General features: G+C 34.0%; 1 protein-coding gene across 2 annotated transcripts; it reads left to right on the top strand.

Annotated features, from left to right (window-relative positions):
- LOC138309822 (von Willebrand factor A domain-containing protein 5A-like) lies at window positions 1-23,700 on the top strand. Of its 2 annotated transcripts, none has more exons than XM_069251050.1 (16): window positions 1-276; window positions 932-1,134; window positions 1,614-1,836; window positions 3,667-3,830; window positions 4,127-4,241; window positions 4,792-4,896; window positions 5,118-5,244; window positions 7,168-7,282; window positions 8,874-8,900; window positions 9,365-9,444; window positions 9,582-9,696; window positions 10,076-10,249; window positions 14,708-14,867; window positions 15,754-15,941; window positions 22,262-22,336; window positions 23,292-23,700. In XM_069251050.1, the coding sequence occupies exons 1-16, from the start codon at window positions 198-200 to the stop codon at window positions 23,361-23,363; spliced, it is 2,022 nt and encodes a 673-aa protein (XP_069107151.1). In that variant the 5' UTR covers window positions 1-197; the 3' UTR covers window positions 23,364-23,700. The 2 variants fall into 2 exon arrangements, with proteins under 2 accessions (XP_069107151.1, XP_069107152.1); XM_069251051.1 differs by having other exon boundaries at window positions 7-243; window positions 23,292-23,693.
- Window positions 23,701-27,817: the final 4,117 nt, after the last annotated feature.

Genomic DNA, 27,817 nt, shown 5'->3' with positions numbered 1-27,817 from the left:
GGATTAGTTAGTGTTCTGTGGAAATACCCTTATCAACACGGATGGTAAAATGCTAATTAGGTGGCTATATCGACCATAACATGTTGACGTGATACATCGTGATAGCTCACTGTCAACAGCCAGTAATAACTACAGATACCGCACGAGTATTGGTCTTAACCAAAGTATATTGGTGGAGTGTTACAGTAGCGGAGACAATGTACGGTCTTAGGATACAACATGAAGAAGGAGCCAGCTCTCAAGGTAAGGCAATTGTTCTACCGGGATCTAAAACAGGTAGGATTGACATCAGGGCTAGCATTAAATGTTACAAGCCAAATAAGGTTAAAATCTACCGTATTTTAGAGAAATGTTAATTACTGGAATCTATAAATTGATCAAATTGTTAAAATATTATGTAAATTATATTTGTGTGTGGGTTTTTGTAGCAGAAGTTGTTATACATGTACATCAATGCGGAAGTAACGATAGACTACTGCTAGTGTGAACAGGTAGGGTTTGATTACGGCTAGAGAGTGTGACGGGTATGTTTGTATTGTTATACATGTATATATGGGACAAGGAAGTTATCCTTACCGTGTTCACATATGTACTCACAATATGTTACAGATTCAATTTAAATTTAAGACACTCCACCTCTTTATCAACACACAGAAAACAAACTTGCACATGTTATCTGGTCACGATTTTTTCTTATTTTGTACTCTAACAATTTTACACGTCGAATATTTCCAATTTCATTTCAATTGTTTTTTCATTCTTTATTTATATTTTTTTTGTATGAAAACATGATATATATATAGGGAAACATAAATACAATAAAACCGCTATTTAGATGATTTAGATGTTTATAGGTTTCTTTAAAAGGAATCTGAGCTGACAAAGCTGCTTCATAAATTGATATCTATATAGTAGCCATTTATTTTTGTAGTACCCCTAAAGTCGGTAGGAGTTGATGTGACGATCAAGGGGTTCGTTGCCAACGTCCAATCGACCTTGACCTATGAGAACCAGAAGGAGGCTGCCGTGGAGACGGTGTTTGTGTTCCCGATCGACGACCAGTCGGCTGTGTATCAGTTCGAGGCTGATATCGACGGCCGTCACATCGTCGCGGAATGTCAGGACAAAGAACAGGTGCACATTGTGTCTAAGGATAATGTAGAAAGAAATATCATTGTACAGAGACATGCGTTCGATTTTGTATGTATAGGATTCTTGGTTGAAGCAAAATTCGCATAAAATAATGACATACATAACATAGTCGTGATTGGTTGTTTTGTCACTGTGTTATTTATTAACTGTTCAAACTAAACAGAAAACAAGAACATTGCCATCGGACATTTCTAAAGAAATTCTATGATTACGCTTTATCTATACATGTTTTCGCAGCTCCATTCATAATTCATTTTATGCCAAATTAGAAAACGAATGATGTCGAAACTATTTGTTTAAAAATCAAATAATTGTTATAACACATTTTCCCATCCATTTAGCACATCACACATTGTTTGCGTGAATGTGTTTGCATTGTTTATTAGGCATTCTAGATGAGAAATCAACAATACATTTACCTGTTGTCCTGGTAATGAAGTATTATGTTGATTTCTTTCCAGGCCAGAGAAACCTATAAGGATGCTCTTAAAACTGGTCACACGGCCATGCTGCTCTCCGAGTCTGATACATCCGGGGACGTGTTTGAGTGTAAACTCGGCAATCTACCGTCTCACGGAGCTGCCACGTTAACCTTCTCCTACGTCACAGAGCTGACCACCGACAGTGAAGGGATAGTGACCTTCACATTACCTACGGTTCTTAACCCGAGATACACTCCTCCGGGTAAGGTTCAAAGATTTAAACCATTAGATTTCAAATCATTATTAGAAATGTTTTAACAAATACCGTATTCGCCGTAATAAGCGCTCGTGGCTTATTAATAAACCAAAATGTAACTTGTGGACGAATAAGGTCAGCTATATTATATATATTTCTGTACTCATGGTACATTAATCTGAGGCGTATTATCATGTCGTGATTCCTATGTCAAACACTCGCAAGCTCATGCAAAATGGGAAACAATGCTAATGTTAGAGGCATCACATGTTCTAAACATTGTTAAATCAATGTTATGTGGCGTTTATACAACTTCAAACCTTCTTCAGAAAAATGGAGATGCTCTTATAGGGGTAGGGGCGGTAATTAGGCCAAATACGGAATTTTGTATAATGTTTCCCATTTCATAGGAGTAGGGGCGGTTAATACGGCGAATGCGGTATATTGTAAATTGTTTCCCATTTTATAGGGGTAGGGGCGGTAATTACGGCGAATACGGTATATTGTACCCTATTTTATAGGGTAGGGGCGGTACTTATGGCGAATACGTTATATTGACTCCGATTTTATAGGGGTAGGGGCGGTAATTACGGCGAATACGGTATATTTGTATCCTATTTTATAGGGGTAGGGGCGGTAATTACGGCGAATACGTATATATATTATAGTATCCCATTTTATAGGGGTAGGGGCGGAAATTATGGCGAATACGATAAATTGGATATTGTTTCCCATTTTATAGGGATTGGGGCGGGTCGAATACCATATATTTTATATTGTTTCCCATTTTATAAGGGTTGAAGTGATAATTACAGCGAATACGGTATATTGTATATTGCTTTCCATTTTATAGGGGTATGAGCTGTTATTACAGCGAAAACGGTATATTGTACATTGTTTCCCATTTTATAGGGATATAGGTGGCAATTACGGTGAATACGGTATTTTTTATATATTGTTTCCCATTTTATAGGGGTAGGGGCGGTAATTACAGCGAATACGGTATATTGTTTATTGTTTCCCATTTTATAGGTTAAGGGGGCGGTAATTACGGTGAATACGGTATATTGTTTATTGTTCTCATTTAAAGGGGTAGGGGCGATAATTACGACAAATACGGTAAATTGTATATTGTTTCCCATTTTATAGGGTTAGGGGCGGTAATTACAGCGAATACGGTATATTGTTTATTGTTTCCCATTTTATAGGTTTACGGGCGGTAATTACGGTGAATACGGTATATTGTTTATTGTTCTCATTTAAAGGGGTAGGGGCGATAATTACGACAAATACGGTAAATTGTATATTGTTTCCCATTTTATAGGGGTAGGGGCGGTACTTATGACGAATACGGTAAATTGTATATTGTTTCCCATTTTATAGGGTAGGGGCGGTAGTTACTGCGAATACGGTTATTGTATATTGTTTCCCATTTTATAGGGGTAGGGGCGGTAATGAAGGCGAATACGGTATATTGTATATTGTTTCCCATTTCGTCTGATTATTTTCGCGGGTCTACATTTAGGTTTTGTTTTTTACTTAAGTCTGGAAAAATAAAATTTTGATAGATTAGAACCTTACGGGTACTAATTTACATCTTATGAACGTTTTAAATGTGCATGTCGTTATCACACAAATATAACATCTCAATTCGTGGTTCCTCTTTTATAACTGTTGAGTGAGGTAAAAGTAACGCAAAAGACACAAATAGTATATGCATATAAAACGTTTATAATCACGTGGATAACACAAACATTCATATATAGATTTATGTCGTCGATTTTCAGATAGAACATTTGTGATCTGTACAAGTGTTATCGATTTTGTATTTGAAAGGTTTCGAGATGTCCCCTCCCTCTTCTGACGCCATTCACTATACAGACATTCAGTACCAGATGCGATTTGTGACTAAGGTCGAAGGTCAACATTTGATAAAAGCAATTGTGCCAAAGATGGACATGCTGAAAGTGGAGTTGGCAGAGGACAAAAAGTCAGCAAATGTAAGGTGTAATTATCAACATGGTTTTAACATAGGTTTACTGCCAAGGTATTGTAAATTTCGTTAAATCTTCTGAAAAAGTTTGAGAACCCTGAACAATTCGCGTGACTATGTTGATACCGTAGTGCCGGTTTAACTATAATAATTTCATTGTTATGAAAAAATACGATCTGATCTGGCTTCAAGAGCATGCATAACTAAACCATATCAATGTCTCGTATATATCATCTCGGCGAAGTGATTTGGATATACATATATTCAGATTAGCAACAAATTACATACGGCGTAACGTTACAGGTAACCCTTGACGATGCCACAAAATTCAAATTCGACCATGACCTTTCCCTGACTCTGGAATATGAAGATGTTTTTCAACCGACGGTTATTTTAGAGAAAGGCCAAAACAGCAAAGGTAAATTTAATAGGCTTTTCTTGACATTAACTTTAAAGATTTTTTAAAGATATTAGTTTCATTTCATCCTGTATACATTCTGTACACGACACTTTGGATTGTTTGTATGATATAAGGGTTATCTCCCGTTGTGTATGATATAAGGGTTGTCTCCCTTGTGTGTGATATGTGGGGTATATACCAGTAGTGAGAGTGCGCGTGTTTTGGACGACTACGTGGATTAAAACAGTTATATTTCCCTTAATCGTAACGAGGTTTCAAATTGGCTTAAAATGAATGTTATCAAAACACGTAATATTTGACGACAGCGTTGGTAACATCACCCTTGAATGGCTGATATAAATAGACCTTCAAAATTTAGGATTTTCACGGAAGCAGATTGAGTTATCGTGATATAACATCACGGTTTATTTATAGTTCATTCAAGTTTATTCTTGATAATTTGTTGTGTCGTTTTTACCAAATACGTGTCTTTGAAAATAGTCCTGAATCTCAACGACATATGCAAGAACGTTATATCGATCTTGGTTACTGTTTTCATTGTTTACAGAAGGGTTCCTGAAAAGTGACGTTGTGATGATGGATTTCCTGCCCGACTTAAGATCAGTACCAGGACTGACAGAAGCAGAATTCGTCTTCGTTATAGACTGCTCAGGTATAAACTCTATCGATTATGTTTTGTATTTTGAAATTTGTAGCAACACTTGAATGAATCTGTATACAGTGTAAATAGTCTGTCATATTGTACCTCTTGCATGTGAGATATACCATATTAATTTAGAAATCCTTGATTTCCATGATAAAACTATTTCGTTTAAGTAGAATACCTCAGTAATGATAACATTGTCGATGATCGGTCCATATTTTCTTTGCTAGCAAGTATGGGAGGAGATCGAATCGCGAAGGCAAAAGAAACCGTTCTACTCCTACTCAAAAGTCTGCCTGTAGGATGCTTCTTTAATGTGGTAGCTTTCGGAAGTTCATTTAAGTGGTGGTTCACGAGGTAAGTGACGTTCATAGACGTTATTGTAATATATTCTGTAATGAATTGAATATATGAATGAATCCTTAAATTTTTACTATCATATACAAATGAAAGTATTTTATAACAGTTGTGAAGTAAGAAAAACAACTGTCCAACCATAGTTCTTGTCCGGATGATAATGCAATTCTGTCGTCTTTGCACATTTGCTTTGAGATCTTCGGCTCAATACCTTTATAGTGACATGATCGAACGAAAAAAAACCGGACTAAACGCTAGTCCGAATTTTACTGTCATTTTATTCTTTTCATGTACTAGTTGGCCTTGTAAAATAATGATAGAATGTAAATGAGGAATATTATGACATAAGCAGTATTGTTTTTAAACATTTCACTATAAACTCAGTCTAATTGAAATACAGATTCTTATATTTACATATGCCCCTGTATAGGCAACGGGAGGGGAAGTGCGTTCAAATTAGCGTAATCGCAATGATATATGAATACAAACGCAGTGCAGGTTCGGACTACTTCTAGTTCACGCTTCGATAAGATTTTGCGTCATAAGTTGACGGAATTCAACATAACACTAAAGTGTTTTTATTAGATCCAATTAAATACGTATTTTACATCAAAACAAAAGATGTGATCAAGCATTATAACGGGAATAAACTACAAAATGAATCGCTGATCAGGGCTACAACCGGGGGGGCTTTCCTCAGGAATGTTCGGGAAATCCCATAGTTACGTCAGATGTAGGCCTACATGTATGTGTGTACGGTCACTCATCTCACCTAAATATACAGAACATCTGATTTTCGGTGAACAATTCTGGGAGCGTCTAAGCGAACAATAGGTTAACAGATAATATACAGTGTATAGGTTTCCAGGGAAAAAACATTACAGGTAACCTATCCAAAACAGTATCATCAGTTTTAAATAGCCCCGTCTTTGCATTCAAAATAGACCTACACACAGGCAAACATTTTTCTATAAGTAATAAATAAAAGTAATGACTATGACGAATTTAGTCTAAATCGCGTTCTTAGACCGATACATACATGACAAACATTCAGCAGCTCAACGGTCATACCATCAAAAGGCTATAGTAACTTTCCTCGATTGAAAATCAAATATGGCGGCTCGCTCCACTCCGGACAGCCTCAATACCCTGACAACGATGCATACCGGTAGTCGTTCTTCATTGGTTATCTCAATTTTTATTCGAATGGACATTATTGTTATATTATCAAATTGAAAAAAAATATATATTTTGAAAATAATTGAAAAGTGTCATTGTTGTATTTCAAATCAAACTGCAGCTATAACATTCAACAATCGGAACTATATCTTCGGTCATCATGACTACCGTAGTTACCCAACTTAGCAACCATCACCGTTTTAAATTTGACGTAAAAGTGGATTTATTTTTGTAAATATTTAGATTGAACAGTGTTTTGATTGCGTTAAAGGTGGTATGAACTTAATGGGATACAGACATATTCTACATGTAGCGCTAACGCGCTACATTGAATATGTCTGTATCCCATTGCGTTCATACCACCTTTAACGCAATCAAAACACTGTTCAATCTCTATATAACCACTCCTTTAAATAGAGGATCTGACAACATCCCAAAAGGGGTCATATTCAGTTAACTTTATACCACGTGTACCTAAGATCGCATGCATTTCTACACCTTGCTACATCAATGACAAACGATATTTAGTCACAGTATACACTATACCATTAGCTTTGTTGTTCTCTTGGGGCGAGATAAAAGGTCACGTGGACATGACCTCAAGTGGGATTTTTCCAGATCTTCTTATCAAACGTAGTAATAATAAGTATCTGTATTTTGCTGAGATTGACTATAAACTCATTGCTTCTCTCGTTATTAAGGTTTTTGCCACGGAATAATACAACGTTTTTACATTAATTTTAGTTCTAAGAAATATAAAGAAAAAAGTTTGAAGGAAGCACTTAAACTACAGAAAGGTTTAGACGCTAACCTGGGCGGTACAGAATTACTGCAACCTCTGGAATCTCTGTATGCACAGGTAAGTCGTTTCACAACTTGATGAAAGTTGATAATAAAACGAGTAATGATATAACAAATACACAAAGTTACTAAATACTAAATAATCTATCTACTTTCATTACATAAACGTTAAAGGAGACTTAATGTCGTGATATCTTTAGATACATTAACCAATTAAATATTGGCTAAATATATTTCAATAGCAAAATCGATTTTGAACACAATAGCACAGTAACAAAGTCGCACATTCATATTACTTGCTACATTATAGAATGGTTTGTGTAACTATATTTTAGCATATTTATAGAATGGTTTGTGTAACTATATTTTAGCGTATACAAGGTACAGATATAGTACTCTTTATTTATGTGCGTCAGCTGTATATACATATATGTACTTCCTAACGTTAGCTTAACATGGTCTCACTTATGTTAGGGATGAGGAGAGGGTTGGGAGGGGACGGTGACCGAGTGGTTAAGATGTCCCAACATGTTATCATGTTACCTCGAATCTCATGCGGGACAGTTGCCAGGTACTGACTGCCGTCGGTAGTTTTTTTTCTCCAGATACTCTGGCTTCCATCCAAATACCAAATATATTTCAAATCTGCAAAGAAAAAATGAGTGTTCCCGAACTACTTTTTGAAATATTTGGGCTCGAAATATACCATCAGTGTCAATTTTCAAATTATGTTTTCTGTAATATTAGGGTAAATGTAGTCTTATTCTTATTGTTTTTTTGTCCTAAATTTCTAACGATAGAGCAATATACAAAACTATTGAATTTTTCCAAATGCTAACTTATTTTCGTTATTTCCTGGATCGTTTCTTAATTATCATGTTTTGCCATATTTTTGACTCTTGAAAATCCACGAATAGGTTAAAAAAGGAAATAAAAACCAAGCCAATTTCACAATATTTGTATGTGATATGCCCAATATATTTGTCAAATAAGATATAAAAGATATGGGGTCCTCTATCAAATTTTCACAATTTTGTATGCTTGCAGTTTGTAACTCACAATCTTATTCCGATTTCATCCAGTGCTATGATAGGTCATATTTGAATATTTTTTTTTTAAATCATGTCTCAAAAACATTCCACATCAGTTGTTGTCATATGTTTTTGTAATATTATATCTAGTTTATGTATGTTAATTTTTATTTTATCTTTTTGTTGATTTTCTCCAGATTTTGTGTTTTAAGAAAATCTGTATGCGATTTTTTTTTGAATTCTGGAATTTCTGTCCGTACGGGTCAACTCTTATCATTCGTTGCCACGACCGTTACTTCGGGTGGTTTAAAACCCATTCCCATTTACAACAGGGACAGCAAAATCGGCAGAGATATCATTTAATTTCCACTTTATATCTTTTATTTGATTTATTTAATGATTTTAAGCATTCAATATTATAAGTAGACAATTTTCACCTATTGAAAAATATCCAAGTGGAAAGTCGTAGGGTATCGAAAACCATTCTGGAAAGCAAAAAAAACTCCGCAGTTTCCGGTTTAGCGTCATGTGAATTGGCGCCTTTTTCAAAAGTATAGACCTACTTTAAACTAATTGTATAAGTTGAGCCGATACTGATTCTTGAATTTCCTATTCCAGCCGTTGCATTCAACCACATTTCGACAGGTAAGTGACCCCATAATATATGTTTTCTGCTTATACACAGGTTGAATACTAACACGCTTATGAAAAGAAGTCATTCATTTGTTAAGTATTTGACAAGATAGGTGAAATGAAATATAACGTCGTCTTTTGCCCATTCGTGTAATAATGATTTTAGTATTTTCCCATTATTTCGCGATTTTGTGCTACTAAAAAATAAATCTGCTTATCAGCTAAAAATAAATTATACATATTCTTCAGAACATTTGCATATATTTAAAGAGTTTGAAATTGGTTTTCTAGTTTTAAGCCAAATTTGTGAAGTATTTAAATCTCTATGCAGTCTTTTGAATAAACAGGTCGTTTAACTTGTTCAGATCTAAGTAAGACGAATCTAATGTTTATGAATGCCGTTTTGGTCAATCGAGTGCCCCCTCACAGACGATTACCGTATACTAACACTCTCATATTCAACTGGATTCGTGAAGGTTTTCCTGCTGACGGATGGAGACGTATCCAACACCAACCAAGTCATCACACTGGCGAAGAAGAATGCCGACAACACAAGGTCAGTGACAGTGAAGTTGGTTGTTAACGATTCTCAATCCTATAAAGTTTCTTCAGTATGTTTGCAATGCTGGCACCATCAGTTGAATTATGCTCACTTTCTCTCTTCATTCTATATTTTGTTTGATTTAATTTCAGAATCTTTACCTTTGGTATTGGAGAAGGAGCATCCACATCACTCGTGAGGAATGTTGCTAAGGTTACCAATGGGTTGGCCACTTTTGTTACAGACAAGGAGAAACTACAGAACAAGGTGAATATGTAGATAACGAGTTCAACTTAACAAAACATAACATACAATCAGATATCATGTAAAATAATTACCACTATAAGCATAGAGGTACGATGACATATCAAACTACCAATATATGTTGCTCTAATAGGATTCTTATGTAATACATAATTCAGCGTGAAACAATAATAAATATAACTCAGAATGTTGATTTAATGTTCCTCTTTACTTGCTATTATATCTTACCGAGTACTTTATAACACTCAATCGTTGTTACCCCGGTTGCTGGAACAGATGTAAATACTTGGTAGTCTGTCCAGTCCCTTCATGGCAAATAAATCACTCATACACACTTGCGTCCATGACAAACTTGTCAATCAATCTTTAATTATATTAACAGGTTATGACTGTTCTGAATCATGCCATGCAGCAGCCGGTAACCAACCTAAATCTAGAATGGAATCTTCCACCAAGCTGCACAGCTATCAATATTCCCCAACAGGCGCCAGTTGTATTCAAAGGACAGAAAGTTATCACTTATGCTCTGATCAATGGAGTAGAACACCTAACTGAGGTAATTTCCCCATTTTTGTGTCTATCAGAAGTACGACCAGTCTCAAGAGCGATATAAAAATCTAGGTTATGGCAGAATATTTCGGACTACTATACACTGAGACTGATGTTTGTATTGGGTTTGTTGTTTGGATTTTTGAGAAACTCTTTATATTCGACTCCTTGACTGAGAAAATGGTATGCAAGTGAGTTTGACCACTGGTTAAAGGTTTCTGGGTAGACAGTTCATCTCGGTGTCGCGGTAGAATAGAACAGCGAAGTAGCATTATAGCATTTTACATATTTTTCAAATTTACCATTTTTGGAAAGCTACATGTCCATAAGGTCTGATTCAAAATGGGAGTTTGCTCTCTGCATGGGTTGGTCTGGTACTGCAAGCTATGTACTCGTATCGACGATGGGGATTCCTGTAAGAAAAATTATGAGAATTGAAACAGTTTAGAAATAAAAATTTAAATATTTCAATGAAATTTGAACCTAGACTTTTGACTTTTACTTATAACTATAGTATAGTTAGTGTACTACAGGATAATATGAACAACTGAATTAAACTTGAAGATCAGGGGGAGATAACTCATATTCTTTACCCCCACCCCCCATTTTTGCAATATCTAGCAAAAAATATCCAGAACTGAAAATTTAAGCAAAGCAAAGTTCCAGAACTGGCCCAATACTATAGATATATAACTTAGTAATCAAAACAATATCATAAAGAAATGATTATAACATATTCTGTCATAATATATCTGATATAACACAGAGCAATTATGGTGCAGCTAATAAAATATGGATACAAAACAGCCCCAAAAATTTCAAATTTGCCCTGATTTTCTGAATGAGATGATTCTAAAATTACAAATGTATACCAATTGATGTGAAAAAGGGAATTATTAACCTCTGAAAGATTCCAAGGACAGATAAAATCAAATCTAGAGCAACGTTTGAACCCGAAAAACTGGTCAGAACTTAAGAATCGTGGCTATTAGAAAGAAAATAATTTTGAAAAATAGAATAAAGCTTATCCTTCACTCACATCTTGATGTAAACTAGTCAGTTACAAGATCTGGAAGTGAAAGAATTACACAATTCACCTCTAAAATTGCACCATCTGACTGCTATCAGTGCTAAATGTCTCCGTTTACCAGAGACCTACAGACAATGGAAGGGAGATAACTCGAATTTCACTCGACTATCCATCTCGAAGAAATTAATAACACTGATAATTGAACCAAAGAGGTATATAAGAGAAATATATAGAGAAAAAAGACAAATTATACTCACAAATAAATACTCAGGTCATTTATGGAAAGGTAACTCTGTCTTGTATTTTCGTGAAATGAGTTAACTCTCCTTGGCGCTGTCTTCAAGTCAGGAATAAGCTGTTCAACTTGTCGGCCCAAAAGGTACCATGTTCAAAGCGCGGCTGAAACAGAAAAAATGAATAAATAAATGATTAAATAACTAAAATGAATGAGTGAAAGTAGCTAATTAATGAACACAAAAACAGAAAGTGTTTTATATAGATCGATTAGCTTTCATGACCATTTAAGGATGTGTCAATTGTACTTGGAGGAACCCAGAGTACCCAAATGAAAACCGCCGACCTACAGCCTGAATCTATTATAAACACTTAATATTGAAAAAGAAGACTATACTGTATATTTTACAGAACCAAACAACACTATATATCCATATGATGAATAAATACATAAAATATTTGAGTTACATGTACAGATAAATGGATTAGTGATTATGATAAATAGATAAATACAGGGAAAGAGATAATGCCTAAAGCCTAATATTATGCTTGAATAACTCCTAATCACAGTGTATCACGCGGATTCATAGAAGTTTACTAAATATCATTGAAATACACATCATATTCTAAGTCAGCTGACTTCTTACATGTACCCCCCCCCCCGGCCAGGACCCTAGCCCCTGTGTCATACTGCCCCAAACCCCTGTGTCATAATCGTGACATAAACATCTTCTGTATAATCACTTTCTAAGATATTGGTTCATGTGCTAAGCTATATTAACAACATATGTGTAATGTGAATTTTTTTAACAAAATCCTCCAATTTACAGTGTTGTTATCAAGACAGGAAGGCCTCCGTATTAAAAATAACTACCAAATATGTATAAAGTACAAGCAAAATACCTTCAACATTCGATTTCCAGTCAAAAACATGCAGATTGGGTTCAGTCAAATGGTGTCCAGGGACGCTGAATGATGAAAACGTCATATCCGGTTGTCATCCTATAGAGACCGCAGAACCAAATGATTTCGCAATATACGATATATTAACGTTTGCCACTGTCCAGGTTAAATGGAGTTTTCAAGTCTGGTCATCTGGTCACTAATTTTGAAGAATGGCATCTGGCATACCTGTGAATAAAAAGAAATAAAGATCTACCATCTTGCTAAATTTTTATGTGTGGGGTTCCATCTTATGTTGAATTCCGCACCAAAAATTGACCAAAATATTCATGAAATTCCAATATTGATTACCTCCCCCTGTCAGACACACACTTGACAGAATTTTAAAATTTCTTTACATATTTTACATCTACATGTATTGCCCAACCCACACATTAAACATTTGAAACTGTTGCGCCCTGAATACCCAATCAGCAGGCTCCGAAACATTCACCTCTCTATGAAATCTTGTGCCCAAAAGGGGATTTCCAGGAATCTATTTTTGGTTTGATTCTGCGGTCCCTATATGTGTATTAACATTTTGAGAAGTATATTTACACTAACTATTAGCAAGTGAGGTTAACCACTTGGTATTCTCTATTTGCATATTACAGAGTTGTCTGCCCTTGCGGGTAGGTATTGATTGTGACGTCATGTGTTTACTAGCGTAACATCACACTTTTCCGAGAAAACGACGTGAATTGCGCTAACACAATAATGACGTCAAAATGGACACCTACCCGCAAGAGAGCGAACAATGCCACATGCAAAGACGGAATAGGTTACTGGGTAGAATGTTCTGTCGCTGTAGTGGCAGCATGTTACAGCGAAGTAGCTATTTACACTAACAATCTGTTCTCTTTTAATGTAATATCAATTTGACTATTTCTCACCTTACACTATATTTATGTCCTTTTGTGATATTTACATATGCCCCTATATAGTCAATCAGAGTTTGCGTTGCGTTCAAATTAGCGTAATTGCAATGACGTATGAATGCAAACACAGTGCAGGACCGAACTCCTTGTCCACGCATGGATAAGATATTGCGTCCTATGATAATCTAAATTAACTGTATTTGGTACATTTTACCTTTTTAAATATGACAGATTTATTTGAATTCATAACAAAACGAAATACGTTTTCGGTCTTATATTGGTCTCAAGACTGATCCTTAGGCGGCACAGACAATATTATGCTGGTCAGTACTCAGCTGACAGTAGGAGATTTGACATTGAAATGTAAAAGTTTCCACATCATAGGTTGACGGATTTCAAAATAGCAATACAGAGGCGTAATAAGATCCAATTAAATACGTATATGACATAAAACAGAATATGTGTTCAAAGATTTTTAACGATAATAAAAAACTAAATGAATCGCTGGTCGGGGCAACAACCGGGTGCTTTCCTCAGGGGAATTCCATAGTTACATCGGTATACGTATACGGTAATTCCTCTCATTAATTTATACAGAACACCGGAGAACTATTCTTGGAGAACTATTCTAAGCAAACATTAGTTTCACGGACAGGTTCCCATAAAAAAATACATCATCCGAAACAGTATCATCGGCTTTTTCCTCCGTGATTACACTCAAAATAGGCTTACATACACAATACAAACGCTTATATATATCCTCCGTACAAGTAAATGTTATGACTTACGTAGACCGATACATCCATGACATACATTCAGCAGTTCAACGGACAGTAGGCTATATTACAGTAGCCTACATTTTCTCGGTTGAAAAAATCAAATATGGCGCTCCACTTCGGACCGCATCACTACACTGATAACGATACATATAGTCGTCCCGCCTCAGTCATCTTCATTTTTCCTCAAAATGGATATTATTGGTATATTATCAAATTCTAAAGTTGAAAAAAACTTATTTTGAAAAGATTTGAACGGCGTCATTGTTATATTTCAAATCATGCTACAACTTTCAACAATCGGAACTATATCTTCGGTCATCCCGACTACCGTAGTTATCCAACGTAGTAACGAACACCGTTTTAAATCTGATGACAAACATGTAAAAGTAGACTTATTGATGTAAATATATATATATATATATTGAACGCGCTGCATTTAATGTGTCTGTATCCAATTGCATTCATACCACTTTTAACGCAATCAAAACACCGTTAAATCTCTATATAAATACGTACCTGTGATTAATCAATTTTAGAAAACCATAAATTGTCTGAATTATTTTAATTTTTAATTATCTGTTATTTGATTATTGTTTGTTAAGGACACTCAATGTTCAGTAGTTCTGAAAGGTGACATTGGTAAGGAAAATTCAATATACTACACCCTGAACTTTGACCTCTTGTCTGTGGTCGAACCCGACGAGTCATTTCCTGTCCATCGTCTTGCAGCAAAGACCCAGATAAAGGACTTCGAGGCAACAGGTAACTATATGGTACACGAGATGTAATATAAGATAGTGACGTCATTGTAGTTATATGTGCAATAATTGTCATACTAGCAAGTTGAGAAAAAGCGTTTAATATCTTATTCACAATGTTGCCAACATTAAATAAAAGCTGAAAATAAACTTTGGCAGTATTACCACAATACCTTATATCTGAGCCTACCAAGCAGTACAATGAGTCAAACAAAGAATCAAAACAACAATGTTTTGTGGCACATACAACGTCAATAGTCCACACCATGTGGCAGTTTCGTGTGTATAGGACACAGATAGGACAATTTGATTAAAGACAGATCCTTATACCCACTCTGTTCAACAAACGTAGTGATAATTAGGATCGGTATTTTAATCAGATTGCAGATATGATAATAAAGCAATGCGATTGCAATTATGGAAACCAAAATGTTTTAAAATGTATGTATCACACGACAGACCCGTTCAGCCATGTCACACGGCAGTGTCATAAATACCGTGAGAGTCAGTTTGATATAGAGACGAAATTTAAAGTTGTGTTTATATCTCCGTGAACAGAGTTAATATGACTGGATAAATAATTCTATTTAATTATTGAACTCGTTTAAAACATTTCATATTACATAAGAACTCATATAAGATCCTCTATATAAATCCTAAAAGGACCAAGAACTGAAAACGTTTTTATTTAAACTTTTTTAAAAACAATGTAATTTCCGTACACAAATTATAAATATATAAATGTATGACTATCTGAAATTGTCGGATGCACTGTCGTATTAGAACCCAGTTTTTTTATTAGATTGTCATATAACTTGATGAAAAAATCTTCATATAACCATAAAGACATTATTTTGTAATTTCTTATAACTCTAATTAAATATTTACAGGCGATGATAGTAAGAAAGGGGAGATAACACTTCTCAGTATGTCGGCAAACGTTGTGTCTCGGTACACGGCATTTGTTGGTGTGGACAAAGACAAGAAGGAACTTGTGGACGGAGGTAGAGTAGTACAAAGACTTGATTTCCACAGTGACTTGGATATACCGTGTGGAACGAGTGTGTCTTATAGTGCGGTACGTATTTTATTGGAATATTCCATTGTTCTGCCAAAAGGATAACAGAAAAGTCCGTGTCACCATGTTTATTCATTGTGTCTGGTTCAGATATCTTAATGGCTCTAAATAAGTATCTCTAATAAGTGTGAACAATGATAATGAATGAATGCCAAAGATTGCCGAAGAAATGGTAACGGTGACATATAGTGTGTGACATATTTACAGATATGCAGAGCCAAGCAAACGCGTTCTTCCATTGGCTTCGGTAGAATTGTGTTATGGTAAAAACCACGAGGAGCCCAAATAAATTGATAAATTTATCCCAGGTCAAACAATCGATAACTATGTCTAATAAGGCCAGACCACATATGTCTCTCTGTAAATACGGGGTTATAATCAAGTGAACTGAGGAATATAACTGGTTACAGTATTAATTGTTTCCTGTCACAAAGTTTCAAAGAAATTATCATTTTCTCACCATTGTCATTTTTATCATCATCATTGACCATTTATTATTAAACAACATCTATTAATATACGTGAAGGCCTATACAATACTGATAGGCAAGCGTTGCTATACGGAAAAAGTGCCGAGGAATCATGGGAAATTTTTGCTGAAACAATATCAACATTAGTAGAAAAAAACATACCAGCGAACAAAAATCAGCATGGATCGTCCAAAAAACCTCTAGACAAACAAGCACGCGAAAACATCAAAGAAAATGTTATAAAAAATATCAACAGTGTCATACAACAGAAAACTGGTAACTAAATACCAATTCGAACAAAATATCGCCAATCAAATAAAGGAAACCCGAAGCAGTTCTGGAAATATGTAAGGTTTTATACCAAAACAAAACAAAACAAAACAAGCTGTAGAGGATTTGGAGATCTTAAATGGCTTAATATGTAGTGACAGCAGAGAAAAAGGCTGAACTGTTCAACGAATATTTATGTAGTGTATTTACTCTTGAATCAGATACAGATCTACTCCATCTTAATGATAGAACCCTAGACACCCCACTGGAAACATAAACATCACAAAAGAAAAAATCAAGTCGGCGATTTCTTAAGTAAGATAACATTCTTCTGTAGGCCCTGATTTATTGCATCCAAAGCTGATCATTGAAACATCCTATGGAATTCTAGAACCTTTCGAAAATATCTTTAACAAATCCATTATTGAAAAAAATTACCACATGACTTGAAAAATGCCTTGTTAACACCTATTTACAAAAATACCGTTCGATAAGTCTCACTTCCGTTCCTTGCAAGTTATTACAGCGAATTATTAAAGACGAAATAACAACACATATGGAACTAAATGGCTTTTTTAAATAACTACCAACATGAATTTACAAAAGGGACATCGTGTGTGACACAACGTAGTGAAGTTGTTGACTATGTCACGTCAGAAATGGAGAAAGGAAGAAACGTTGACGTCATTTACCTCGAGTTAAGTAAAGCTTTTGACCGAGTACCACATGGTCGATTACTACTCAAGATGGAAAAATGTTTGCCGAAGTTGCCAACACACCGGTGTTCAAGTTAGTAGCTCAATGTGTTTGAGATTATCGTCTGACTTGACGATATTACATCCTTTGGAGCCATGTGATTATATAATTAACGATAGATTCATCGATAGATGGATCAATTTCACTATTGTTCGATGTATTTGTGGTGACACTTAACTGTCAACACGTGGATCACTAGCGGTGCATGTTTTATAATACACATGATTAAATTCTCAAAGAACAAAGACAAGAGGCTATGTTTATAACTGACCTCTGTCGGGATATTTTTTCCCGTTTCTTTATACAATTGTTAATTTAAAATAACGTTTGTATCATATATAAATATAAAACACATATGTTTTGTTTTCCAAAATTCTATGAAAAACAACAGTATACACGTAATGTTGCGTCAAAATGTAAACAAAGCCATGTGTTTCTTTTTTTTAAAGTAGACCATTTACGTTGCATAGAACATTTTCATACGCAAGTTCAAAGTTCAATATGTTACCATGCAGTTATGGTAAACAAAATCGGCTAGTATTTTCGTACAGAGAACAAGCCTAGCAAGTCTAAATAAAGATCCGTATTATCACTACGTTGGATAAGAGGATCTGAGAAAATACCATTAGTTGTCATGTCCAGGTGACCTTTGAAAATGGCTAATCAAGTCTCTGCTGGTAAAATTTTGACAGTGACTTTCAGGGGACGAAATAGTTTGAAAATCTGTCAGAATTATTTCCGTGTACGTAGTCTTCTCGCCCATAGAGCACAACAAAACAAATAGTAAAAGTATGTTGAGGCTTAATGGCGTTATTAATTGATATAGCAACGTGCCGAAAATGCATTCAATCTGAATTACACTTGGTATAAAGGTCATCCGAATATGACCCTTTATGGGATTTTGTCAGATACTCTATTGAACGGAGTGGTTTTAAGCGGGGGCAAGATTTAATAACACAAAAAGCAAATTCAACAGTAGCATTGTGGTAAACGGAACAGCCTACCTGAAAATGTGGTACATTGTATCTGCAATGACACTGAACTCATTCAAGTCACGCCTAAACAAGTACTGGCACAATGAGCCCTCTATATTTACTCTTACATGTTTTTAATGTTACTTTATTGGACGTCGAATATATACAAGGATACGCCTGCAGAAGCCATTAGAACTTACAACGGTGTTAATTTACATAATTAAATTACAAAATGACATAATTAGATTAACTTCTTTTATGAAATTAAAGTGTACATATGATACAAAATTTTATGAAACGAGTTATACGTTGAAGAAAGTGTGTGTTTTTTTTGTTTGCGTGCTTAAGTTAGTGCCAACAAATCGTTTCATAAAATCTCATATCACATGTTCACTTTAATTTTATAAAAAAAGTTAATAGATGTTGATTGATAATGAATGATCAGTGATGCTGCTGCTGATGATGATGATAAAACTGATTGTGTAGATTCTTGAAAATGAAAAAATGAGATATTAATCTTACTAAAACACCGATCCTTATTCTCACTGCGTTTAATAAAGGATCTGACACCATCCAACAAGGGGACACGTACTGATGAGTTTTAGTATTGGCTGATAAAATGTCTACTCCCAGAAACTTTGAGTTTTAGGGACGGATTAGGTTGCTAGAACTGTCAGAAAATATTTGGTGACATCAGCTCCCTGAACATCATAGCTAAATGAAACAGTCAGAATAAGTACAAATGTATCTGTATATTAATCAGTTGTATTTACGGGTATTTAAGTGTTCGATGGTTGACCCTGGATATACTGAAATTTAATCCCGCGAATAAACTACAAGTTTGCAGCATTTTCTATGTTAAATACATGTATGCCAAATTATTCATATTTGTAGATGCTAGATGGAGATTATGACGATGATTCTACTGAAGTTTACGACGAGTATGAACCAGGTATTTCGTGTATAATAATATTTCATACTCCAAAAAAAATCATCTTTGTGTTGTTTACTTTATAGCCTGGAATAATGTTTTACATAAATACTTTTGTGTCCCAAAGAAATAGGCTCAGTGTTAAAATCCAAATTGCCTCTGGTAACTTATTAAAAATGAATCTGTGCGGCAGATTCTTACAAATGTATTTGTGTAACAAAATAGGTGATAATTAGTTTAGGATATAATAAATATATACCATTGGTTAAACAAGCTCTATCACGAAATTCAATAAAACTTTAAACTTTAAACCTTACGATCACCAATGTATAGTAGCACAACTGTATAACACATTATTATTTTTCTGGATTTTTTGTCACTTCTCATTGGTCAAAAACACGCCACGTGATCACCGATAAAAAAACTATATTGCACGATTTTTCCGGAAGTAGTTTATAGAAAAAGTATATTGCACGGTTATTTTTAGATAACGTTATCGTCTACGTTACCAAAACGCTTCGTGTTCCTGGCGCTTTGAAACAAACGCTTTGATGACCTTAGTTTGAAGCGTAACCACAAAATGTGTCAGACGACGTTGATTGTTTAGGTTTCTAACAAAGATGATGACGACTTCCAGCTGATGACTACAGTTTAAACTTTTAAAGTTTCAATATAAACACGGTATAGGAGAGTAGGAAATAATCGAATAACATACATTAAGCGTCTGGAGCCATTGAATAGTGAATACGTTTGATATTTATTTTTAAAATTACACCTAGGCTACTTACAACATTAGGCCTAGGCTAATCCTACTGTATGTATACGATTTTCATTTTACGGAATGGAGTACTAAGCATAAGATAATGTATCTTAATGTCAATCTGAATCTGTTAATATATGTTTGACGTCGAAGTGTATTATTTCAACGGAGAACAAACTATACATTTAATTGACTGTGTCCTTAAGACATGGAGCTACATGTATAATGGAGTACATGTACATGTATGCAATTTACAAACACGCATGCACCGGGTTCATGTAATAAAAGCTTGAAGTGCATCAATTGATACTGTTTTAATATGTTGTTTTTGAATTATACTTGTTACAAAGTCATAGGATTGTAACTGTCATCACGAAGCAGAATTTAAAATGCGATGCTCATTTAGTTTCACACTCATTTCAAAATGTAACAATTTCAGAAAAAAATAATAAAACAATTATAGCATTTTGATTTCGGTCAATACATGGTTATATCGACCACAGAAAAAATATCGACCTCGGACTACGTCCTCGGTCAATATTTTTTCTTTGGTCGATATAACCATGTATCGACCTCACCAAAATGCTATATTTGTATAATATGGTGATGATGGAATTTACCAACAGTTTGATGTATGGATACTAGTTATCATTGATGTATGGATACTAGTTATCATTGATGTATGGATACTAGTTATCACTGATGTATGGATACTAGTTATCTCTTATGTATGGATACTAGTTATCACTGATGTATGGATACTAGTTATCACTGATGTATGGATACTAGTTATCATTGATGTATGGATACTAGTTATCATTGATGTATGGATACTAGTTATCATTGATGTATGGATACTAGTTATCATTGATGTATGGATACTAGTTATCTTTGCTTTGTGGATACTAGTTACATTGATGTATGGATACTAGTTACATTGATGTATGGATACTAGTTATCATTGGTGTATGGATACTAGTTATCATTGATGTATGGATACTAGTTATCATTGATGTATGGATACTAGTTATCATTGCTTATAGTATATGGATATTATCTATCATTGATGTATGGATACTAGTTATCATTGATGTAGGATATGGATACTAGTTATCATTGATGTATGGATACTAGTTATCATTGATGTATGGATACTAGTTATCATTGATGTATGGATACTAGTTATCATTGATGTATGGATACTAGTTATCATTGATGTATAGATACTGGTTATCATTGATGTATGGATTTTATTTATCATTGCTACATATATATTATCTATCATTGATGTATGGATACTAGTTATCATCGATGTTTGGATACTACTTATCATTGATGTTTGGATACTAGTTATCATTGATGTATGGATACTAGTTATCACTTATGTATGGATACTAGTTATCATTGATGTTTGGATACTAGTTATCATTGATGTATGGATATTAGTTGTCATTGATGTATAGATACTGGTTATCATTGATGTATGTATATTATTTATCATTGCTACATAGATATTATCTATCATTGATGTATGGATACTGGTTATCATTGCGGTATGAATACTTGTTATCATTGAGGAACACGTATAGTCAATCCATTTCACAAATCATTTTTAAAAAATTGAAAATGAAGAAAACGCTCTAAAGGAGGAATTTTAACGGTTGCTAGTTTTAAAACCAAATCTAGAGATGAAATCATATTTTGTTATCAAGTAACCGGACATCTCACCCAAAAATGAAATACAAAGACAAGTAAGTAAAACTATGGAATCAAAACGCCTTTGGTCATCATCCAACTGTTCAAGAATGAAAGGAAAAAGCGTTCTGACTCCAGCGTACTTATCTGAGCAAAACTATTCAACAACACCGACATAATCATGTGTTCTTTTGTACACGAGAAATGAATAAAGTTTTATAATGACTGGACATGATTATTCTTAAATCCATACGCATTTCTGAACTCATCATCTTTTTCTATAGGCCTTAAATCCATACGCATTTCTGAACTCATCATCTTTTTCTATAGGCCTTAAAATGTTGATATAATCTATATTGTTTCTAGTTTATATATCTATGTTTAGTTTAATATATAGTTGTTAAAAATATTTTCGGATTTGAAATTTTGCTATTTACTCTTTGGATGTATATTTTCGCTTTGTAGCTTTTAGACAGGCCGCCATCTCGGATTTTGATGATGACGATGATTCTACTGAAGTTTACGACGAGTATGAATCAGGTATTTCGTGTATAATAATATTTCATACTCCAAAAAAAATCATCTTTGTGTTGTTAACTTTATAACCTGGAATAATGTTTTATATAAATACTTTTGTGTCCCAAAGAAATAGGCTCAGTGTTAAAATCGATGACTAAATGTTCTCAATTGCCTCTGGTAACTTATTAAAAATGAATCTGTGCAGCAGACTCTTACAAATGTATTTGTGTAAAAAATAGGTGATAATTAGTTTAGGAAACTGTAAGGTATTCTATTTAATATGTAGGTATAATAGAAGTACATTTGGGAAAATACAAACAACAATATATTGAAAGGTATAGACTAGACTGGCTACCATTCTGTATAATATAACTGATAATATGTACTATTATATATTTTCAATCTATATACTCATTTCATACACACATGAACGATCACATCAGAAATACATAATTTACATTGTATCAAAATACAGATTCATTATACGTGTATACTTATGTTCACAAGGTTACCGTAATATGCACATATGTGTGCGAACCCACGTGTGCATTTGCGCATAATTTGTATATTTTACATTTATATATGCAACTAATTGAACAATAACCGCCTATTGTATCAAAATATAGATTCATTGTGCGAGTATACTTATGTTCACAGGGTTACCGTAATATGCACACATGTGTGCGAACCCATATGTACATTTGCGCATAATTTGTATATTTTACATTTATATATGCAACTAATTGAACAATAACCGCCTATTGTATCAAAATATAGATTCATTATACGAGTATACTAATGTTCACAAGGTTACCGTAATATGCATATACATGTATGTGTGCGAACCCATATGTGCATTTGCGCATAATTTGTATATTTTACATTTATGTATGCAACTAATTGACCAATAACCGCCTATACAGCTATTCATTCTTCATGCATTTTATGTAATCTTTAATTGTATATTTTGATGCAGATGACGGCTGCTGGCGGATATGCTCGCTATATATACAAACAGGCAAACATGTTCAAAGTGTTAAAAGAATAACTATCCCATTTCTAAAGTTGCATGTATAGATGTATCTATTCAGACATATATATGTGTATGTGTGAAATTTATACATTCACTGGAATTACAAGTAATTGGCGCTTAGACACAATATCGGTGTACGGATATATTAATTATAACTGTTCAACCAAATTTGCCAAACCAAATTAATTAAATGAGCTACCGCGTTAAAAAGAAAGATAGTGTATTATCTCCTTACTATTAGATAATTTACAATCATGTTCCAATCTACAAATACACTTTTCTTTGTGTGAACAATGCCTCGCATTTATGTATGTCTGCGCTTATTTGTTATTATTTGTTATTATTATCCATCGAGTGTGTACATCTTTTGCATTTAAATGCATATGGTAATTAATTAAGCCAAAATTACATGTGTATATATATGCAATTATTCCAAAATGTACACCAATATACAAAAATATCTGCTAAATCAATTTATAATTCCAATGTGCCCATTAATGCACTAGTGAAAAACTCATGCATTTATGTACTGTGCGCAGGTGTTTGACGCATGTTGGTCCCAATACATTGAACCGCATACATGTACGTTAGAGTCATTGCTGTATATACTTACGCACTTTCGCACGCATACTTGCGTATTTCAGCACTGAATTGTACATGAAACCGTACGTATGTGCTATCATGCACGAGCGTGTATGTGATAAAGCATATGAGCCTGTATCCATATCCACACACTATGTATATTACACCAGCAGTCGCGTGTGTGTGCTAGAATATCTGTATATAAAATGTACGTATGATTTTGTCCACAGGAAACGTTTGTGTTTGTGTAAATGTGTACGACACATTGTCTTCTGATAGCCGAAATCCATTCTATCTGCATAATAATTTCATTGTGATTGTATTTACACATAATGTACGCATTTATTTTTAAGGTTTTGTTCATGTTTTGGTTACATCTATATGCGCTTATACACAACTATATATATACATTCATAATGCATATATACGGATAAACGTACACTTGACTTTTTTACATGTGTACACTGTTGATTACCTACTATCTACTGTAATTAAGTCTGGTCTAATATACGACAAATTCAATATTAATCAAAATTCAGTACAATTACCACACTCTACAATCCATTGCATAACCTTTTTGATGTTTTCAAAGCTATTTCTCTTCTGTTTTCTTTCCCTATTCTGCTCCTTTCTTCTTTTATTTAGTGTCTCCTTCTCCCATCCCTTTGCTCTGCTTAACCTGTCTTGTGCTCATTTTGTCAAACCTACATGTACCGTCGCTTTTACCTACCCTATGGAAGTTCCTCTCGCATATTATTGTGATTATTTTTTTTCATCCACCATGATGGGTACTGATATTGATTCGTGGAGGGCTTCCATAGGTTCTTTTTATTCAAAAATGTGCAAGATTCGTGCTAGCTATTATTTTAAAACGAAAATGGCATCTTTCCTCTTGATACTTTCAACGAATATCAAATACACTACCCTTGTTTGTATACTGTCGATCCTTCAAGCGACCATAAACACTAATAGCACTGTCCCTATTCTGCTCCGTTTACTTATGTCCGGAGACATCCATCCAAACCCTGGTCCAGATAACATATTCTACTTTTCACTCTCTAAACTTAATGCAATTAAACGTTAGAAGTCTACGCAATAAAATAAATTATGTTGAATCAATATCTAACGATGTTGATATCCTCTGCATTACAGAAAGTCATTTAGATTGTTCAATACCAAACGAAGATATTCATATATAGGTTTTAGTGACGAGCCTTTCGCAAAGATAGAAATATGTTTGGAGGTGGCGTTATTATGTATTTTTCAAACTCTATTATAGCTAAGCGAAGATATGACCTCGAATTTGCAAACGACGAAATTATCTGGGCACAAGTACATTCAAACAACACAATATATATTGTTGCAAATCTGTACAAATCCCCAAATATAACAAATTCAAATGGTATCTGGCAACGCCTGAAACACTCACTAGATAATGCATTTGACATTACTAACAATGTAATATTATTGGGGGACTTCAATGTAGATTTTTTTAAACCTAAACCGAGGGGAACTATATAACATACTTACATTTTTTAATCTTACCAATATTATACTGGAACCAACCAGAACGGTTGCAAACTCATCTAGTTTGATTGATCCTATTATAGTAAGTGATACTATCACTACAATCCTTTCTGACGTAATTGAAGTTGACAACTCAATAAGTGACCATAAAGCAGTTTTTGCAATAATTAATGCACAAAGAGATTTTGAAAAAATCAGTTAAACGTAAAGTATGGATAGTATGGATTTATGATCAAGCAGATATCGATCAGCTAAAAACAACCATTAATAATGTTCCATGGCAAGAACAGTTTGACTCGTGTAGTGATGTAAATGACATGTGTAACTTCTTAACTGCTAGTATTAGGATGGCTATGGATATATGTATACCTTCTAAATTAGTGCAAATACGCAAACACGACAGACCATGGTTTAACAACAACATTAGAAAACAAATACGTATACGAAACAGATTAAAACATACAATGATAAAACACAACACTAATCTCAACATATCGAAATACAAGAAAGCACGAAACAAAGTTAATAATATGATCAAATGTGCCAAGGAAATATTTTTTAAAACGTAGATAACCTTATTGACAGATCCAATTCTGACCCAAAAACATACTGGAAATTACTTAAACTCTTACTTAAAGGGAAAAAAAACACCGATATATCTTCCTTATATTGTGAACATTCATAGTATTTTACTTCTGACGACACACAAAAATGCAACCTTTTAAACGATTACTTTACATCCATATCGACAATAGATGACCAAGGCAAACACCTACCTACATTTAATACACAAACTGCCTCCACACTCACCGATTTAGTTATAACACCCCGATGAAGTGAAAGATATTTTAAGCATTTTAAGTATAAATAAAGCAACCGGTCCTGACGGAATAAGCCATAGAATGTTGAAATTGATTATGAACGAGATTGCCCTACCTTTATCTATCCTATTTAATGCGTCCCTTCAAACCTGTTCCTATCCCGAAAGTTGGAAAATAGCAAATGTTATACCTATATTCAAGGGTGGTGATAAACACATTGTATCTAATTACAGACCAATTTCATTACTAAGTTGTATTGGAAAAATCTTTAAGCGTTTAGTATACAAACATATTTACAATTTTTTCAACCAAAATAATATTATTTACAAGTTACAATCAGGATTTCCACCAAAACACTCTTGCACACATCAGCTAATAGAATTATATCATTCCATGTTGCTGTCTTTAGAAAATCATGAACACATAGCTTTTGTTTTTTGCGATTTTTCCAAAGCCTTTGATAGAGTTTGGCATAAAGGCCTCTTATACAAACTTCAACAATATGGAATAAATGGAAACTTACTTACTTGGATAGCTAATTATTTGTCTTGTAGAAAAGAGTCTGTTTTTATAAATACATACATACATACAAGAGTCTGTTTTTCTTTGAAAAATACAAATGCTGGTGTACCACAGGGTTCTGTCCTAGGTCCTCTATTTTTTCTTATTTATATTAATGATATTTCAAACGAACTAATTTCACTTTGTCGTCTCTTTGCAGACGATACCTCGTTATCATATTCTTCAAAACATTTAGAAGATATTACACGTGTTGTAAATACTGATTTTAAAACACTAGAAAAATGGTCAAATGACTGGCTTATGTCCTTCAACCCCAAAAAGACGGAAATTATATTAGTATCTCTTTCAAATCTCCCTTACCAGCCACTTTTTACATTCAACAATACAGTAATAGAAATCACACACAAACACAAACACTTAGGGGTAATTTTAAGTAGCGATGCTAAATGGTCTGAACACATAGATGAAATTATTAAGAAGGTTTCGAAATATATAGCAACACTTCGTAAATTGAAATTTCTACTAAGCAGAAAAAAATTTAGAAAAAATGTATCTAACATATATAAGACCTATTTTAGAGTATGCATGTGAAGTTTGGGATAATTGTGGTGTCACAAATTCTAATAATCTTGAAAATTTACAACTTGATGCCGCCCGTATTATTACACGACTACCAATATATACCAAAACAGAGTTTATTTATAAAGAAATTGGATGGCTTCCATTATCTAAACGGAGAGAGATAAGAAAATTAACCCTCTTTTATAATATTAAACACACAACATAGCTCCCTCATATTTATGTAATATATTACCAGAAAACATCGGTGTCCTGACAAACTATGACTTAAGAAATTTACCAGGACGTGAGACAACATCGTTATAGACTCCAACGCACATTAAACTCCTTCTTTCCTTCAACTTCTTCTCTTTGGAATAATTTAGATATATATCTATTAGACACTCTCCAACTTTAAATACCTTCAAATCAAATTTAAGTAAATCTTTCCTTCCTGAA

The sequence above is a fragment of the Argopecten irradians genome, chromosome 15, assembly GCF_041381155.1.
Source record: "Argopecten irradians isolate NY chromosome 15, Ai_NY, whole genome shotgun sequence".
NCBI lineage: Eukaryota > Metazoa > Mollusca > Bivalvia > Pectinida > Pectinidae > Argopecten > Argopecten irradians.
The sequence above is the reverse complement of the archived record's forward strand: the minus strand, read 5'-3'. Positions and strand labels throughout refer to the sequence as shown.